This window comes from Trachemys scripta, chromosome 2 (assembly GCF_013100865.1).
Source record: "Trachemys scripta elegans isolate TJP31775 chromosome 2, CAS_Tse_1.0, whole genome shotgun sequence".
Lineage (NCBI taxonomy): Eukaryota > Metazoa > Chordata > Testudines > Emydidae > Trachemys > Trachemys scripta.
The window spans coordinates 44,356,218-44,376,267 of record NC_048299.1 but is presented as its reverse complement, the minus strand read 5'-3'; the positions used below and the strand labels follow the sequence as shown (position 1 = coordinate 44,376,267).

General features: G+C 42.1%; 1 protein-coding gene across 1 annotated transcript in view; it reads left to right on the top strand.

The window, feature by feature from the left end:
- The window catches only part of CDK6 (cyclin dependent kinase 6), a 189,501-nt gene that overhangs the window by 42,998 nt on the left and 126,453 nt on the right, over positions 1–20,050 (top strand). Inside the window, exon 3 of the mRNA XM_034760443.1 lies at positions 2,956–3,091. Within this exon, the coding sequence (XP_034616334.1) occupies positions 2,956–3,091 (136 nt within the window). The remainder of the gene's footprint in view (positions 1–2,955; positions 3,092–20,050) is intronic.

Sequence of the window (20,050 nt, the reverse complement as noted above, 5' to 3'; positions counted from 1 at the left end):
TCCCCCCCCCCCCCCCCCCCGCCGCTCCCCTCCCGCCATGAATCCTCTGGGATGATCACGGTATCCCTCCCCCCACCGCGTGGCTGGTAACAGGGAAGATCCCTGCTAGCCAAACGCGAAAAGCTCAGGGCCAATTTCCCATCTGCGCTTGGCTAACTGCAGGGAAGGATTTATTTTCAGCCACAGGCAAACAGCCCAGTAGGAACGGCCATTTCTGTCCCCTTAATTAAGTTCCCGTATTTCAATCAAGTTACCATGAGTGATATCACTCTCCTGAGGATTACACAGCAAGATAAAGAACGGATGTTGCTTGAATGCCAGCAAACACCGGGACCATACGCTGCCAGGCTTTGTCAGGCAATGATACCAGATTACTTGCTGCAAGCATGGCGTGGTCAAGTGTCCTACCATGGAGGACGGAAGAAGGCTGCACTGCCCAGAAACCTTGTGGCAAGGCTTTTGGGGTACCTCCAGGAGAGCTTCATGGAGATGTCCCTGGAGGATTTCCGCTCCATCCCCAGACACGTTAACAGACTTTTCCAGTAGCTGAACTGGCCACGAATGCATCCCAAGTTCTCAGGGCAAAGTAATCATTAAAAACCGCTTGCTTTTAAAACAAGTTTTATATTTTAAAAGGTAAACTCACCTGAGGTCCCTTCCATGGGGTCATGGTCTTGGATACTGGCTTGGGAGGGTTGGGAGGGTACTTCAGTCAGGCTGAGAAAAAGATCCTGGCTGTTGGGGAGAACGGAGTGCTGTGTGCTCTCTGCAAGCTCGTCCTCCTCCTCCTCCTCCTCTTCCCCATCCGCAGAATCCTCAGGTGTAGCTGATGAGACTATCCCCGACCCGGAATCCACGGTCACAGGTGAGGTAGTGGTGGCGGCCCCCCCTAGAATTGCATGCAGCTCGGCATAGAAGCGGCATGTCCGCGACTCTGACCCGGAGCGACCGTTTGCCTCCTTTGTTTTTTGATAGGCTTGTCTGAGCTCCTTGACTTTCACGCGGCACTGATCTGAGTCCCTATTGTGGCCTCTCTCCATCATGCCCTTGGAGATTTTTTCAAAAGTTTTGGCATTTCGTCTTTTAGAACGAAGTTCTGCTAGCACTGAATCCTCTCCCCATATAGCGATCAGATCCAGTACCTCCCGTACGGTCCATGCTGGTGCTCTTTTTCGATTATCGGCCTGCATGGTTACCTGTGCTGATGAGCTATCTGTGGTCACCTGTGCTCTCCATGCTGGGCAAACAGGAAATGAAATTCAAATGTTCGCGGGGCTTTTCCTGTCTACCTGGCCAGTGCATCCAAGTTTAGATTGCTGTCCAGAGCGGTCACAATGATGCACTGTGGGATAGCTCCTGGAGGCCAATACCATCGAATTGCGGCCACACTATCCCTAATTCGAAATGTTAAAATTGATTTTGGCACTACTCCGCTCGTCGGGGTGGAGTACAGAAATCGATTTAAAGAGCCCTTTATTTCGAATTAAATGGCGTCGTTGTGTGGACGGGTGCAGGGTAACTTCGAATTAACGCTGATAAATCCGAATTAAAGTCGTAGTGTAGACCAGGCCTAAGAGTAAGGAAATTATTAATTAAGGACCTCATTAATCTTATACTGCCCCTACAATAAACAAGCGTGTTATTCTTATTGGGTATAAAATAAATGCATATTTTATCACTACAATCGTAATTTTGTCCCAAAATAAATATTTTTTCACCACTAATCTCAAAATAGTGTCATCGGTTTCCTATCAAACTACATATTCTTTTTCTCAAGAATAGCAATTACGTGTATTTTAGAAAAAAAATCTACTATCAATTGATGAATATATTGACTGATTTTGTTTCATGTTTCACACAGGAAGGCAATCAAATCTATACTTTTTAAAATAACACTTGTAATTAAAAAAAAAACAATTTAAAAAGATAGTATCAGATAACCCCATCTCATTTGAAAGCAAGTAATTAGATAATTTCCCCATGGGATTGTAGCAGAGGAGGGCCCTGAGGAAGGATTTGACAGAAGAGAAAGCAATGACCCTCCATATCATTTAGAGGGAGACATTCCATACAGAAGGAGTTGCATATAAGGAGGCACAGAAATGTGTGAGAGAAACAGGCGGACATAGATCACTGGCTAGAGGAGCTGGGAGGAGTATCAGTAAGAAACAAGAGTAGACAAGGAAGAAGAGTGAGAGCTGTGAAGAGCTTTGAAAATGAGGGGAAGAAACTTTGAACCTGATGCTTTGAAAGAGGGTGAGAAAGCAGAGGATTTAAATAAGAGAGTAATGTGTTCAGAATGATGAGAAAGGAAGAATATCTTAGCAGCTGTATTTTGCATAAAAGGATTTTTATAAACTCAATTTCCTGACTCTTTCCTGGTTTTAGCAATTTACAAGATTAATCAGTGCAAAAATACTGTTTCTGTAGATCAGAGGAGAAGGAGAATGTGATTCTAAACTAAGTGACAAATCATGTAATGATGTACGTTGGAGGGGTGTGAGAAGAAATTAATAGGTGCATAAAAGCAGTAAGCTTCTTTGTTTCTCAAAAAAGTCACTGTTGACATATTTCCTCTTGAAGAAGAATGAAAGGGGAGCAAATGTGGCGGGAGGTAGAGAACATGTATATAAAATCAAATAATTTTCTGTATTCTGTTAACTGTAGTTGTGTCTTGATCAGAATCGATCATCTCCTCACCTAACTACTACTCTTTGATCATGCTGTGAAATTGTAATACTTGTGATTTCAGAATCCAAACATGAAATTTGAATGTGATGTCACAAATAATTGATCATCACTTGAATCATCAAGAGCCACAGACTGTCCCTGCTTTGGAAAGTTCTTTCTTTGCTCCACATTTTACAGCAAATGGAAGCATACATGTGTGAGCTGCAAGGTACTGCTTCACTGGTTTCCGTCAACTTATCTCCTCTTTCCTTTTCCTCCTCTCAGGTTATTTGATGTATGCACAGTGTCACGAACAGACAGAGAGACCAAACTAACACTAGTGTTTGAACATGTCGATCAAGACTTGACCACTTACTTGGATAAAGTTCCGGAGCCTGGAGTGCCTACGGAAACTATAAAGGTACCGAAGAAGGATTTTTTTCCCTTCATAATTTTAGGAAATATTATTATGTAAAGACAAAGGGCTTAATCATAAGGTTCTTACTCAGGCAAGCTACCTTTTGCTTCAGTGGGAGTTTGCATGAGTGAGGGCTGAGTAAAAGGTGAGTAATCACCTAATTAGGACTTGAGTTCTAGTGTACCAGTTACTGAACCACAGATCAGTGCAACTTTAATTATGGAAATGTTCATACTTGTTTTCCTTTGGTTTTGTATTTTATGTTCCTCCTTTCCCCTCCCCCCCCATGACACCCCACCTCCTCATCCCACTGTTTCCCTTTAATCCTCCCAGATCTGAATTTACCATTGGAAGTCATCAAATACCTTCACTTACAGTAGTGGTTCCCACCACCCTAGGGCAGGTTATTCCTTAACTGTCCACTTCATGGTTACTTGAACCGTCCTCTGAAGCAGCAGTTAATGGCCAGTGTCAGAGACAGAACACTGGACTAAATGGGTCCCTGATGTGATCTATTATAACAAGTCCTACTCTCCTATTCTTTTTTTCTGTTGTGGCTTTTTCTTTATTTTTTTAATTTTTTTTTTTTATTCTTTTCTTTTTCTTTTTTAACTGATTCTCTTTCCTGCCTGCACTTACTAGAAAGCTACATACAGCTCTCAAGATGGAAGGCATTCATTGTTGATTCTGTGTACCTGAGACCCCTGTGTACTTGCAGCTGAGCTCAGTGTTACCAAACAAAGCTTAGGTTGGCATATTTCTATCCTATGCATGTGAATTACTCCCATGGCAAGCTGCATTACCTGCATTTGGTGGGGAGGGATAGCTCAGTGGTTTCAGCATTGGCCTGCTAAACCCAGGGTTGTGAGATCAATCCGTGAGGGGGCCATTTAGGGATTGGGGGCAAAAATCTGTCTGGGGATTGGTCCTGCTTTGAGCAGGGGGTTGGACTAGATGACCTCCTGAGGTCCCTTCCAACTCTGATCTTCTACGATTACAAACTACTGTAGGAGCAGGAATGGATGGTGGGTGGCTTTCAAGGAGCTGCCTAGAGGTTTATGCATGGCAGTTTGTTTGTGGTGAGGGATATGGTCAGAGTGGAGCCAAAGTCATGTAGTTTTCCCTTCCTTTGTGCATTAGTATGCTGCCTTCCTAGGAAGGCCTCTCCCCAAGTTAGGAAATACTGATTTAAATGTATTAACTCCATAGCTTTCCCCCCCCCTCTTCCTGGGGGTTGCCATAGTAAAGCTACACATTGAGGACTGCAGTTTGAACCTGATCAAAATATTCAAATAGGGGAATAGAAGCAGGGGGATTGATTGATATTAAAATTTCCTACCTCATGGTTATGCCTGATAAGTGTTTTGCTTTCTTCTGTGATAAGAAACAACTTTTGCTTCTAAGGAAGGATTCTCTTGCTACTGTACTAGTAATTTTTGGAGGTGTATTGTGTCTTCTTAAGCTGGCAGGACTCCTAGGGAAATAAAGCAGTAGCGGAGGAGAAACGGGGAGGGGGAATTCACTTAAATTTTTTTATTATTCCACTAATTTTTGTTAACATTGGCAACCTAAGTGACTTTTTTGACCTTTGGGTCTGAAATCATACAGTTCAGAGACCAATCGTTTTACTTATCAAAGCCACAAAAAGTGTAACTTCAGGCAGTTCCAGTAATTTTATTTTTGTAAGTAATCTTCTTGTATAAATGTTAAATTAAAAAAATGAAAACAGCTGGATTCAGCCTCAGCAGTGGATTGAAATGTAACTCACATATTACAAAGATATCATGTTCTAATGCTTTTAGGGTTCTACTCTTCGCTGAGATTTTCAGGGCTGCTGAAGGGGTCTGGTCATTTAATCCTCATTAAAATGTAATTAGTTAATTAGTATTAATGGGAATTGAGTGTCCCAACACCCTAAGTGGATTTAAAAAAATCTCACCTTTGTTTTTTAATCCTATTTCTTTCAGTACTTATATAGTACTTGCTCATATTTCTTTCAGTACTTATATGCAATAGTCTGAGGCAAATGGGGAAAAAAGAATATTGGCCTATAACCTTGTGTGCCATTTTTTTCAAAACCTGGTTCTAAAATTGCATCTGCAAACATGAAATTCTGCTTGGGAATTAAATACTTGTGCAGGCAATTACTGGTGTGTTGTGTATGGACATTGCAACTCAGGTGATGGATTATGATTAGGGCTCCGTGTTTGTCACAGAGGTGCGGAAGTCATGTAATCCGTGACTTCCTGCAACCTCCGTGACTTCTGCAGCAGCCAGTGTGGCTGACCCTAGGGCTGCCCAAGCAGCTGGCCCTGGGGACAAGCACACCGGCTGCTGCTAGAGCGGCTCTGCAGCCAGCCACATCAACCACTGCTGGAGTGGTCCCAGCCCCTGACCCAGCCACACTGGCTGCTGCTCTGGTGGCGTTGGACTGCAGGCTCCTGGGACTGCCCGAGCAACTGGCCCCCAGGACTGCCTGAGCAGCAGCCGATGCGGCTGGCTCCAGGAACCTCCTTAGCAGTAGTATCTTTCCCCTCCCCTTCCCTCCCCTCCCCTCCCCAAAACAACAACAACAACAACAAAGATTCTATCAGGCGTATTTATGGTAGAAGACATGGACAGGTCACAGGCTGTGATTTTTTTGTTTCTCGCCTGTGACCTGTCCATGACTTTTACTAAAATACCCATGATTTAAATTGTAGCCTTAATCATGATAATTTGGCGCTATAAAGCATGTGAAGGAGAACAGTCCAGCCATTTTAAATGAGCAGGCTCAGTTCTGTCCACTTATGCCTATGTAAATTTCATTGCAGTCAGTGGAGTAAATCAGAGCAAAATTTGGCTTGTGATGTCTACCAAAGCCAGTTTAATGGATAAAGGAAAAAATCCATCTAATGTTTACATGATCCCTTTTCCTGATTTCAGCATTTACATGTGTTGGTTTATGAACTCTATGTGGCACAGGAAGAGGGAAACCAAGGAATCTATACTTCAACCTGGAGGTGTAAATTCCAGCTCAAGAAGACATAACTGCAGTAGCTGTGATCAAGCTAATGCACTAAGAATAGAAATGTGGCTGCCATCGTGCAAGCAAAATGAGAGGCTAGCCACCGACGTATATTCCTAGCATCTTGGTTAGGATCCTGCTTGTGCCACGGTGGCGACATTTCTATTTTTAGAGAGCTAGGACAAGTATGTCTCCTCAAGCAGGAATTTACACCTCCAGCGCCAGTTTAGGCATACCTCTATTTTCTTAATTGTACCTTGTTACTGTGACTATAAAAGGGCCCAACCCTGCAAACTTCTGTTCACATGAGCAATGCTCAGCTAGTGCAGTTGAAGCCACTCAGGCTTGCTCATGCAAGTAAAAGTTCGCAGGTAGGGTTGCCAACTTTCTGATTGCAGAAAACTGAACACCCTTGCCTCGCTCCTGTCCCTTCTTTGAGGCCCTGGCCCCGCTCACTCCATCTCCCCTCCCTCCATCGCTTGCTCTCCCCTATCTTCGCTCATTTTCACCGGGCTAGGGCAGGGGGTTGGGATTCGGGCTCCAGATGGGGGTGAGGGCTCTGGGGTGGGGCCGGGGATGAGGGGTGTGGAGAACAGGAGGGAGCTCTGGGCTGGAGGGTGAGGCTGAGGAGTTTGGAGTGTGAGATCCACAAAGGTTTGTGAAGCACTTAATTCCCATTGATTTTAGTGCGAGTTTGGTGCCTAAATACCTTTAAGGATCTAGGCCTAGGAGTCTAAATCCCATTTATTTTCAAAATAGTCATAGGCACTTAGGAGCCTACATCTCACTGAAAGCCTGCTAAGTGCCTAAGTCACTAGTGTAATACAATCATTGCTCCTTTCTTTGTACCCTGTGAATTCCGCTCTGTCTGTGTTAGCAGCAAGTAATGTATCACTTCTTAGTAAATTAAAATGAAGATGTAGCTTCTCAGAAAACAAGCCAGTTTTCTGAGTTGTGCTGTGAGTCATTAGACCTCTGCCACAGACGCATGTACTCTGATCAGGTTTGAGATGCGGAGCAGATGTTGCACAATCACGTGATACTGAAAACAAGGTGAGAAATTCCAGGAATAAATACACCACAGTGATGATGAAACTGTTGTAAGAAGAAAAAAAGTCTTCAGTGTGGCCTGTATCTAACAACATTGTTAAAAGAAACTCCTTAAAAAGTGTCACTGCATTAATGAGCCTACTCAAATGCTCATGTTGTACGACATAAATAAATGCTTGATGAGTTGGATTTCTAAAATTGTCCTGCTAATATTTTATAGTGAGGAAAAGAAGCAAAACCTTTTTAGGCATTGAGAGTCCGGTTATATATATATGCACATTATAGGGCAACATAAAATGATTTGAAGTGATTTATTATTTTGGAGGACTCCTTTTAAATCAAAAAGTTTATTCTCTTAATACGAGGGCTGTAATGCCTCCTACAACGGCAAGCTGGCTGGAAAGATGGAGAGAAAGGAAGCATGCCACACAAATGTCAGGTTCTAGAGGCATTATGCTGTCAATAACATGCTTTCTGGGTGGTGGATACAGGAGAGGTTCCCCTTAATGGTAGTGTAGCCAGCTCTTCTCCAGACTGCAGCAGTTCCTACAAACATGGAGGCACAATCATGTCTACCTCTTTGCCGCACCCAGATGGCCCCTCTGGAGCCACTGATGCTGTCCACAGTGTGAGGTCTCCAATCCACAGCTTGTTCTCCTTACATCAATGGACAAATTTTGTCTGTGCTGGGGGAAAATGACTCTTTCTCTATAGTGCCCATCACATTTGTAACTAAGGCCTGCTCTTACCTCTCCGTTAAGGCACTAGTACTTTTACTACCACAATTTGGATGATCTAATTTTTTTATTTTGGGAGAGTCCTGCTATTCATTTTTAATGAGTGGACATACTCCAAACCCTAATTATTTCCAAATTCAAACACTCAGAAAATGGAAAAAAAAAACTCTCCTATTTCCTGTGGTGCCCTAATCTATGCCTGCCCAGAACCCTAATCACTTCCAAACTCAGGAGCTCATAAAAATGTGAAGCACTCCAATAATTTTAAATCACTATGTCCACTCTAGTGTGATTTAAAGTCATTTGAGTGCTTCACATTTTTTTTTATGAGTGAATAAAAGCAACCTGACTGTATTAATAATTTGAGCCTCTAAATATAATTAAATGAAATTGTAAATGTTGTTGTGTAAAGAGGTCTACCAAATAATCACAAAATAAAGGTCTGATGGCAGGAGAGAGCTACAAGTGTGTAAGGGCTTGCTTGACCCATCATCTTTTGAAGTCAGAGGGAGGATTTCCATTGATTTCAAGGTGCATTGGATCAGGGACCGTAACTCATCTTTCTTCAGCAAGATGATGGAAATAAAGATAAACCAAATAGATTCTCAGTTGTAGTCAAGAGCTAACAACCATTGAAAAGCTTACCTCCTTCTGCTCTAATTGCAAGGAGCATTTTTTTGATCCTGCTTTCCGTAACATACATATAGAGCAACTAGGGCTATCGATTAATCGCAGTTAACTCACGCGATTAGCTCAAAAAAATTAATCAAGATTAAAAAAATTAATCGTGATTAATTGCATTTTTAATCGCATTGTTAAACAATAGAATACCGAATGAAATTTATTAAACACTTTTGGATGTTTTTCTACATTTTCAAATATATTGATTTCAATTACAACACATAAATACAAAGTGTACACTGCTCACTTTATATTATTATTTTTGATTACAAATATTTGTATTGTAAAAATGATAAAAGAAATAGTGCAATTGCTTTATCGTGAAAGTGCAACTTACAAACATAGATATTTTTTTTTGTTACATAACTGCATTCAAAAACAAAACAATGTAAAACTTTAGAGCCTCCAAGTCCGCTCAGTCCTGTTTCTTGTTCAACCAGTTGCTAAGATAAAAAAGTTTGTTTACATTTATGGGAGATAATGCTGCCCACTTCTTATTTAAAATGTCACCAGAAAGCGAGAACAGGCATTTGCATGGGACTTTTGTAGCTGGCATTTACATGCCAGATATAATAAACATTCCCTTTCATGCTTTGGACATCATTCCAGAGGACGTGCTTCCATGCTGATGATGCTCATTAAAAAACTGTGTTAATTAAATTTGTGACTGAACTTCTTAGGGGAGAATTGTATGTCTCCTGTTCTGTTTTACCTGCATTTCATGTTATAGCAGTCTCAGATGATGACTCAGCACGTTTGTTTTAAGAACACTTTCACAACAGATTTGACAAAACGCAAAGAAGTACCAACGTGAGATTTCTAAAAATAGCTACAGCACTTGACCCAGGGTTTAAGAATCTGAAGCGCTGTCGAAAATCTGAGAGGGATGAGGTCTGGAGCATGCTTTCAGAAGTCTTAAAAGAGCAACATTCAGATGTGGAAACTACAGAACCTGAACCACCAAAAAAGAAAATCAACCTTCTGCTGGTGGCATCTGACTCAGATAATGAAAATGAACATGCACCGATTCACACTGCTTTGAATTGTTATTGAGCAGAACCCGTCATCATTCCAGACGACATGAAGTTGGAAGCATGAAGGGACATATGAATCTTTAGCACATCTGGCATGTAATTGCAATTAATTTTTTTTAATCGCTTGACAGCCCAAATAGCGACGTGTATATTTGAAATAAAATTAAATTTAAAACAATCTACCAAAACAGGACACTCCACTACACTTGCTTCTCCCCCGGGGGAGAGGATGAGAGAACAAACAACATGTGAGAGCTGTTAGTCATGTTGCTTAATGGGCTGCTGAAAGGTGCTCAGATACTACAGTGATGAATATGGAATAAGAACCTTCATGGAATGGAATGGAATGGAATGGAATAGAAGGAGATGAGGTAAGGTTCCACTGGTAAACCAGCAATGATGGGTTTCCATGAAGTCAGGAAAAGAAGACAATTTTTGGCATATCAGGAAAACTCACACACTTCCTCCAATTAATTTACACCAACGTTTAATTTATATGAGCATTTTTTTCTTGATGCCTGTACCTGCCTAATAAGCATAATGACTAGTTCCACTTTGTGATATTGTCATGGATTTGATTTTCCATTTTTGGTGTTGAGGAAAGGTTGCTGAGGGGATGGTTGGGTGTGGTGGGAGGGTTATTTGTATGCCTGTCTTTTTAACATAAGCACTTAGCGCCTTAGGTAGACAGTGAGTTATTTGTATAACTTGAAAATAAAAAGAATAAAATAAATACATAAATAATTTCTGGTTATATCATTGATTATGAAGGTTAAAGTTTACCTTGGTTAAAGTCCGCACAGAGTTAAAACTTTTCAAGACTCCTTAAACAGTGAAAGGTACTATAGTATTCACCACTCTCTCACTCTTTCTGGTAAATAGAATTATGACTTAGGCATAGTAAAACTGTAATATTGCAAACACAGGAGATCAGATTCAGCTCTCCGTTAAATGAATGTAAATCCAGAATAATGCCATTGATTTCAGTGAAGTTATTTCAGATTTATACTAGTGTAAATAAGAGCAGAATTTGGTCCATTTAATTTAACTTGCATGTTTATTTTGGTGCATTTAAGAGAATATGATTTAATTTCTGTTACCTCAAAGGAGCTGGAAATTATAACTGATGGAAGAAAGCTTCTGGCTCTTAATATTCTGGATGCCTTTAAGAGATAGGTAAAGGCTACAGTGACTGGATAGAGATTACTTGTGAAGCTGGTATTTTTATTGCTAGCATATCACTGTAGTGATTGTCACTGCAAACTCTGGAGTGAGCCCACCTTATTGATTAGTCTTGTTATAGTTGGTATGGCAACACCCATTTTTTCATGTTCTCTGTGTGTGTGTGTGTGTGTGTGTGTGTGTATATATATATATATATCTATCTTCCTACTGTATTTTCCACTGCATGCATCCAATGAAGTGGGTTTTAGCCCACGAAAGCTTATGCCCAAATAAATTTTTTAGTCTCTAAGGTGCCATACGTACTCCTCATTCTTTTTGCTGATACAGACTAGCACGGCTACCACTCTGAAATAATTTATCTGTATTCTAAACTTTTCTAACAAGAGATTTATCTCTGTCTTTGGTAAATTAAGTCAAATTGTGACAGACCCTTACATGGGTATGCAATGTGGAGGTCATGCAAAGAGTCATCCCAACCTCTCCCCCTTTAATTTTTGTGCAGAGGCTATTCACAGGTGTAGTCCCTTTGCTTGAGGGAGATCAAGGACTTTTTTTTTTTTTTTGCGCTATTTCCATTAATGTGAAAAATCCAAAAAAATATATTTCCAGCAAAAATGTAAATATCTAAGAGCAGGAGAAAAGGGGGATCCATTGGCCATTATTTAGGAAGACACTATTCCAACTGCCTAGAAGCAGGAGGGTTATGCTCCCCAGCTACAGCAAAAGATGGTGGAAGCAGCCAGAAACAGCAACTTTGGCTCCCTAGCTTTCCTGGGGGGGAATCAGAGAGGGAGTATATGTCTGGAGCAGGTTATTATAACCTCTGGTTTTCTGTAGGCCCTAAAGTGTAAGACAGGGAAATGTCATAGGGATAACAATTAGATCCCAAGGAGTGTATGATAGGGTTACCATATTTTAATTTTTAAAAAGGAGGACACTCCACACTCCCCCGGCCAAGTGTCCGCGCCCCCGGCTGAGCATCACACCGGCCCCTGGCCAAGTGTCTGCGCCCCCAGCCCCGGCTCCGGCCGAGCACCACACCGGCCCCGGCCCCCGGCCGAGCACCGCGCCCCCGGCCGAGTGCCCATGACCCCGGCCGAGCACCGCACCAGCCCCGGCCGAGCACCGCACCCCTCGCCCCCAACCGAGCAGCGCGCTGCCCCCGGCCCCACACCCCCGGCCCGGACCCCGGCCGAGCACTGCGCTGCCCCCGGCTCCGCACTGCCGGCCCCAGCCCCAGCGGCCCCGGCCGAGCACCGCCAGGCCCTCCCTCCCTATTTTCCCGGACATGTCCGTCTTTTTGGGATTTCCCCCCGAACGGGGATTTGAGGCCCAAAAAGCCGGACATGTCCGGGAAAATCCGGATGTATGGTAACCGTAGTGTATGACACTATGGCTGGAACTGGGAGCAAGGATCTGGAATTAAGTCCGTTCTTCCTCTTCCCCACGCCATCCTGAGTTTAGGGGTGTGGGACTGTTGTTAGCACCAGTTTTCCTGCTAGGGCTATGGGGTGTTTTATCACTTCTCTGCTGATTCTAGAGTCCCTCCCACTAGCTAAAATTCAGCTGCATTTTCTCTTTCTCTACACAAACATCCCTCACATCCAATGAGGCAGCTTCATTTAGTCTGGCTGCCACACCTCTCCATCTCCTCCAGTCAGGGACACCAGCTCCTCTTCCTCATACTGTAGAACGCTTCCTGTTTGTGGATGTTTTTGTTATTTTACACAAAACCCAAACGTGACTCTACAGGCCATGCTGAATTTGTGAAATATGCTGCTATAGAAACAAGTTCTGCAGTGATTTTCCAGGATCCAGCAATGGCACTATTTCCCCCCCTCCCCCCCGCAAGACCTAGAAATAATTGTAGGTAGCATCTTCCAGGTGGTCGAATCTTAATTAGAATGAAGTCCATGCTTAGGTACAGTATTACCAATTCTTCGCTATAGACAAGAGAGCTAAGGAGAAGAGCTTCCAGCCTGAGAGGTGCACTGGGAGATGTGGGCAGGTGATGGTTGTTTGACACCTCAGAATAGCCAAGAGTGTGTTAGGGAAAACTTGCAAATAATAGTAAAAGATATAGAATGCAAACTAAGAAAAGACTCTATTGTACATGCATGCTTCCTTCGGACATCAGATACCACAAAAGCATCATATACCCAAAGCAGGACTTCTCCTACTCTCTCCCACCGTCATCATTTCAGATATTTACACAACTTCTTCCTTTATTTATCACCGTGCTCTATAATCAACATACGGTTCATGTTACTAGTTTCTCAGGTTTCAAAGTGAAATAAATTGAGCTTTCTTCCACTTTGAGAATATCCCCTTTTTAAGAAGTCCAAACAAAGACACACATTATTAGTAAGTTAGTAAGCAGCTGCCAGAAAACAGAAAATTAGGAATGGAGTCATGAGTGAAATAATAGAGATACTGTTTGGTGCTTAACCCTTTGTGTGATGGGGAAAAAACTTCAGTAGAAAAGTGGCTGTTTAATCTATTTGTACCTTTGGTAAAGAATATCTGTTTTTTTTAATATTGAACACTTAGTACTACAGATACAGTGGGTCAAACCCTTCTGTGATGTAACCCTGTTGGCTTGCTTGGGTTACACCAGGGTGAATTTGGCCCAGTGCTATTCGCATTAGCTAGCGAGCAGTCTTTCATTTGATTTCATATACAGTGTGAAGAGTTTGCAATTAAGGGCCTAAATCTGTCCTAAATTGTTGGTAAATATCAATATTTTATGGTTTAATGACTTCCTTTCTTAATATACAGCTACACAGCAATGCCATTTATGTCACTGAACGAAACCCAGTTAAAACCCTGTCAGAACGTTTTGATTGAGTTCCGGATTTTGAAAGATGAACCCCAAATTTGATATCAAAGTTTGTGCGTTTCTCTCTTCTCTTCTCTTCTCCCCTCCCCCCCCCCGCCCCTCCGCCATAACCAGACCCTAATGAGCTTAGGCCCTGATTCAGCAAAGTGCTTAAGTATCTGCCTTACTTTAAGCATACGAGCAGTTCCAGATTTTAAGTAAAGCCAAACTAAAAGACTGCTCCCTAACTGATGCTAATAACATCAAGCCAAATTAATCCCTGGTTTAACCTGCTGAAGTCAGTAGAGTTATTCCAGAGAAGGATTTGAACCATTGTCTCTATAGTCCCAGACTAGTCACATGCTTAGTGTTAAGCACGTGCTTAAATGCTTTGCCGGATCAGGGAAATAATCTCCCCTTGAAATCTACATGGAAGCAGCATCAGTGGCATATGTCTATACAGCAAACTCTATGTATGAGCTAGTCTACCTGAACTAGCTTGACTCCATCAACTGTTGCTAAAAGCAGCAGTGCAGACAATGCAGTGCAGGTGTCAGAGTAGCTAGTTCAAGCCTATCATGGACCCTGGGAACATATGTGGCTTGTACTACCTGATCTGAAACTCACTGTGTGCTATCTTCATTGCTATTTTTACCGGCATTAGCTAGATTCAGACTAGCTCATGTAGACTAACCCAGAGTCAGGGTATGTCTACACAGCAAAAGCTGTGCATGGAATAGTCTCCTGGATATATAGAAAAATGTTCAATAGTTTGTCATGATGGTAAACCCTGTAATAGAATGGAAAAGGGCTTGAGGGAATCACAGCTACAAAATGCAATATTGGCTTCATTTTTTTTAAATCATAACTTCTTTTTTGAGCCACAATAATTATTCCATTCAATTCTCAAGTGAACTTTTAGAATTCACAAATCTCAAAAGCTAATTTCTTTTTAATTCAGATAAATTCATTACAAGCTAGATGGTATATCTTTATTCATGTTGAGTAGTATCTGTTTCCACAAGTGGTCACATTTAAATCAATGGGAGTGCTTGTGGACTAAATTGTTTCCACAATCTGAGGCTAAATACACGAGATCTACAAACAGCAACATTGTCAAGGCTGCTTCCCCACTCTGAACTTTAGGGTACAAATGTGGGGGCCTGCATGAAAACTTCTAAGCTTAACTACCAGCTTAGATCTGGTCCGCTGCCACCACTTCCAAAGCTAATTCCCTTCCCTGGGTAGCCTTGAGAGACTCTTCACCAATTCCCTGGTGAATACAGATCCAAACCCCTTGGATCTTAAAACAAGGAAAAATCAATCAGGTTCTTAAAAAGAAGGCTTTTAATTAAAGAAAAAGGTAAAAATCATCTCTGTAAAATCAGGATGGAAAAATAACTTTACCGGGTAATCAAACTTAAAGAGCTCAGAAGACCCCCCTCTAGCCTTAGGTTCAAAGTACAGCAAACAGAGATAAACACTCTAGCAAAAGGTACATTTACAAGTTGAGAAAACAAAGATAAACTAACACGCCTTGCCTGGCTGTTTACTTACAAGTTTGAAATATGAGAGACTTGTTCAGAAAGATTTGGAGAACCTGGATTGATGTCTGGTCCCTCTCAGTCCCAAGAGCGAACAACTTCCCAAACAAAGAGCACAAACAAAAACCTACCTCCCCCCCCCCCCCCCCAAGATTTGAAAGTATCTTGTCCCCTTATTGGTCCTTTGGGTCAGGTGTCAGCCAGGTTACCTGAGCTTCTTAACCCTTTACAGGTAAAAGGATTTTGGAGTCTCTGGCCAGGAGGGATTTTATAGTACTGTACACAGGAGAGCTGTTACCCTTCCCTTTATAGTTATGACAAACATGAAAAAAGAAATTGCGCCTAAGTACTTGTAAAATGTCCCCTTTCTCTGTCAAATGCAACAGAAAACTGCACAATGTAGCTTTAAATTGCAAAACATAATTTAAAAGTCATGTCAGCCATCTCTTTGGAGTGTTTCATATTCAAGCCAATAAATTCAGCTGCAGGACTATCTGTCCTCTGTTTTAGGATATGATAGTTATGTTGCATAACTGTGATTTAAGAATCTCCGAAGTCTCCAAAATGTTATAGTATTCTGTGCATGGAAATTCAGAGTAGTTTTCTCTTTACTTTCCCTGCAGGAAAGGGGACAGTACAATAGTGGGTTTTTAAAATCTAGTTTATGATTCAGTCTAAAATATTCTTTCATTTGAAATTAACTTCAGAGATTCCTGTTCTAACAAGTATAGTATCTATTTTATCAAAGACTTTTATTTTTAGAGAGAAATTTTGACAGCAGTACACTCCTCCTTTAATGTTACAAAGGAAATACTTGCTGTCCAAACCCAGACTCGTCAGTTTAATGGAAATGGTTCCAAAAGAATACGTAGGATGTTACAAATGTAAAATTAGTTTAATGAAAGAGTGTACAGATGTCTTTCACGTATTTTAAATAAAAAGGCTAATTTGAGATTCAAGAAAGTCAACAGTGATCTTTGAGCCATATGCTTGTTTTTACAATAGTATGTTGTGTACAGCTTTGTCTTTCAGTGAGAAAGAACACAGAGCGAAAAGGAAAAGACATTTTAAAAACATGAAGTTATGGGAAGAGAAACCATCTTCCAAAGAAATGTTTTATTGTCGTCTTGTCTTCTCCATTGCTCTGTTAACACTGTGATTAGACCATGTCCCATTCTTCTTTTTGTTTGTTCATGTAATTCCTATTGAAATCTATGGGACTTGTTGAACGCATAGGAAAAGGAGAATGGAGGCCAAACTGTGTGGGGGTATAGTGAACAAAAACTGCAAAGGAATGCATAATTCACAGGGAGATTAAAATAAAAATAAACCAGTTTCTTTTGCTTAGTTTTTGGAGCAAAAGTCACAAAACAAGCAGAAAGCAGCTTTTGGTTCTTGATGCAATGTGGTAGTTTAGCTTCATTACTTCAAGTGTTCAGTGTGTTTCAGGGCTTTAAACTTCCTCCCAGTGAGAGGAATTTTAAACTCAATTTTCTAGTCCCTATGCAGTCCTGCATTAGGATTGCAGGATGAGGCCCTTAGAAAGTATTGGAGAAGTAGCCATTCGCCTTATGTTTGCATTGTGTTTTTCTACAAGTCTGGTGGAGGTAACCCCAACGTGCTAGTTAGTGGAGTCATGCTTCTTTGTGACAGAAAACCAAGAACAGTCCTCCAGTGAGAATAACAAAAACCTACCCCATGGTGATTGATGAAAATGTTGTACAAGTGAAATGAACTGGAAAGTCATCATCTTGTCTTTTCCTTTGCCACAGGAAAGGCATAAGAGAGAGATTTCTTTTCTTCTGCTCCTGATAAGAAGTCTAATGAAGCATAAGAAGAGGTTACACAGCATGGGAATGTATTACACCCAGCTGCTTGCTAGCTTGCAAAGCTGCAGTAAATAATACTGTTACTATGTAATAAACAAAAGAAAACAGCAATCGTTCAATAGTGAACCCTAGCCTCTTTCATTTGTTTTGCTAAATATACAGGGTTTTTCTAGTTCATTGATTGGTATTTTGTAATAGTACATAGTTCTATATTGTATGTTCCCTGACTGATGATGTTTTGTTAATTGGTATCAGGGAAAAGAGGCTTATTATTTTAGGCCCTGATTCAACAAAGCACTTAAGCATGTGCTTCAAGATATCTGCACCTTAGCAAGTTTTAGTTTCAGAACTCTTTCAAGAATGATTACGTTGTAGAAATATGATTAATAGGTAAGAAGATTTATCATTCCCTTTCTTGTGCTCATCTGCATAAATAATGCCATAACTTTCTTGTCACAAATTATTTATTTGAGAAGTAATGGTGTATTTGTCACTGGCAGTATGGTTTGAAAAAGTATTTGTTCAGCTAAGGTTATGTCTGCATAATGATGTAACGTACACCATGGGGGTGTCAAGTATCAGGAGGTAGCCATGTTAGTCTGTATCTACAAAAACAACAAGGAATCTGGTGGCACCTTAAAGACTAACAGATTTATTTGGACATAAGCTTTCGTGGGTAAAAACCTCACTTCTTCGGATGCAAATCACACCCCATGTTACCATGGGGGTGTGATTTCTAAAACACTCTAACACGTTGCACATTAATTGGTTTGTATAGAGGTAGACCTTGCTAGTGCACACTAAAGGTTTCCTAGTGCACTGTATCATAGGGCTGCACTATGTTAAAGCACAGTAAAGAACCTTTAATGAGCACTAGCAGGGTCTACACCAGGGGTCCTCAACGTTGGCACGCGGCTCGCCAGGGTAAGCACCCTGGCGGGCCGGGCCAGTTTTATTTATCTGCTGACGCGGCAGGTTCAGCCGATCGCGGCCCCCACTGGCCGCAGTTCACCGTCCCGGGCCAATGAGGGCGGCGAGAAGCGGAGCAGGCGAGCGATGTGCTGGCCGCGGCTTCCTGCTGGCCGCGGCTTCCTGCCACACCCATTGGCCCGGGACGGCGAACCGCGGCCAGTGTGGGCCGCGATCAGCCAAACTTGCCGCATCAGCAGCTAAATAAAACTGGCCCGGCCCCCCAGGGTGCTTACCCTGGCGAGCCACGTGCCGAACGTTGCCGACCCCTGGTCTACACAAACCAATTCATGCGTAACACGTTAGTGTGCTTTAAGAATCACCCCAACGTAATGCATATTGCTGCACGGTGTAGACAAGCCCTGAGCAACTTATTTTACAGACCAGCTCGTTCCACAGGATAATGTTCTATTGCATTTTTACCTTTTTGTACACTGAAAGTGTATTCTGTGCAGTTCTGAATTTAGCTTTTGTTTTATTTCTTTGGCCAAGTCTGTGAAACAGTTTGTCACAACCTTCTCCCCTCCCCACCATTACTGACTCCTTTCCCATGCTGTTCCTCTCTTCTCCTCCAGCCCAAAACTCCAATGCTGATTGTTATCCATCGAGCTCACACTGTGCACTAATGCAAATGAGCAGCACAATGGGGTAGTGCACACTATGGGGGTGTGATGTCTAAAGCACACAAACATGGTGCACACTTATTGGTTAAGTGTGTGTCACTGAAAATCTAGAGTGCCACTTTTTTCTGGATCTATCCAGGGTATTAAAGAAGACAAGGCTGAGCCACAGCTGCTGTAAATTGGTGTCATTCAGTTGACATTTGAAGGAGCTTCTGGTCAGCTGAACTGCTGAAAGCAACTGCCGGGCTGGGTGACAACATGAGCACCTCAGGGACCACTCCTGGAAGTACTTTACTATAATGAGGACAGCCTGCCCTCTGTGAATACTTCCAATGAGCACACTGCTCAAGCCAGACCACCACCACCACACACGGAGTCCAATACATGTGGCACCATGTGATGCGCCTTCAGGCAGCTCAACTGCACCAGCACCATAGGCCAGTGGATCCTGATCCATACGTGGGGCTGGCATCCTCTCTGCTGCTCCCCTGCCCTTTATCACTGGTGAGCATTAGATTGTGGCAAGGTATCTGGGGTGGTGCTGGTGAACAGACAAGATCAAACGGGACCAATGGATTGAGAGTAAATGTGATAGAGAATGACTATGAGCTAGGGAAGGAAAAGGAAGGGGAAGTAGAATGAATCAAGAGGGAGAATAAGGGAGCAGAGGAGAGTGCAGAAATGAAAAAAGAAAAAGCCACAGAAAAAGAGGCAGGGATGGGCAGCCTTGTCACTCTCCTGTGCCCACCTCCCTGACCCCATTCAAACCATTCCCTGTTAACCCTCTTCTCGCCAGACAAGGGACCTGGTTCTTCCACGCTGACAATCTATTGCTCTAGATCTATCTATTTTTAATTAAACATAATCACTGGGGCAAACTATTAACTATGGTAAACACTTACAGCAACTCAAACTTAAGCAGTTCAGAGGAACCATTCCCATTTGATTTTAGTTAGATGAAATTGCACATCAAAAATAAAAACTTCATTGACGGTTCACGTTCTACCCCTGCAAATCCTGAAGGTCCTTATATGTAGAACACCCTGCCTGAAGGGATCCAAAAGACCACTGTCCTGTCCTGTCCTCCCTCAAATCCTTTCCTTAAGACGCATCACCATGATACTGTGCATACAGGAAATTCTTCTTGCATATGCTGTCCAATTCACTGCTGTTGCACTGTTATAACTGAGTAAACATCAGCCCTTCAAGATACTTCACAAACATAAACTAATTAATCTTCAGAATGTCCCTATGAGGTAGAGAAGTATTATCCCTGATTTTTAGATGGGGTAACAGAAGCAGAAAGAAGTTAAGTGACTTGCCCGAGACCAGATAACGATGAGTATACACAGTCCACATTCCTCCATGTACCCACCTTTAATAATAACTGACTTTTTCATTTATTATGGTAACACCGGGCATGGCGCACACCTGTATTCCCAGCTACTTGGGAGGCTGAGGCTGGCAGATTGATTGAGCTAAGGG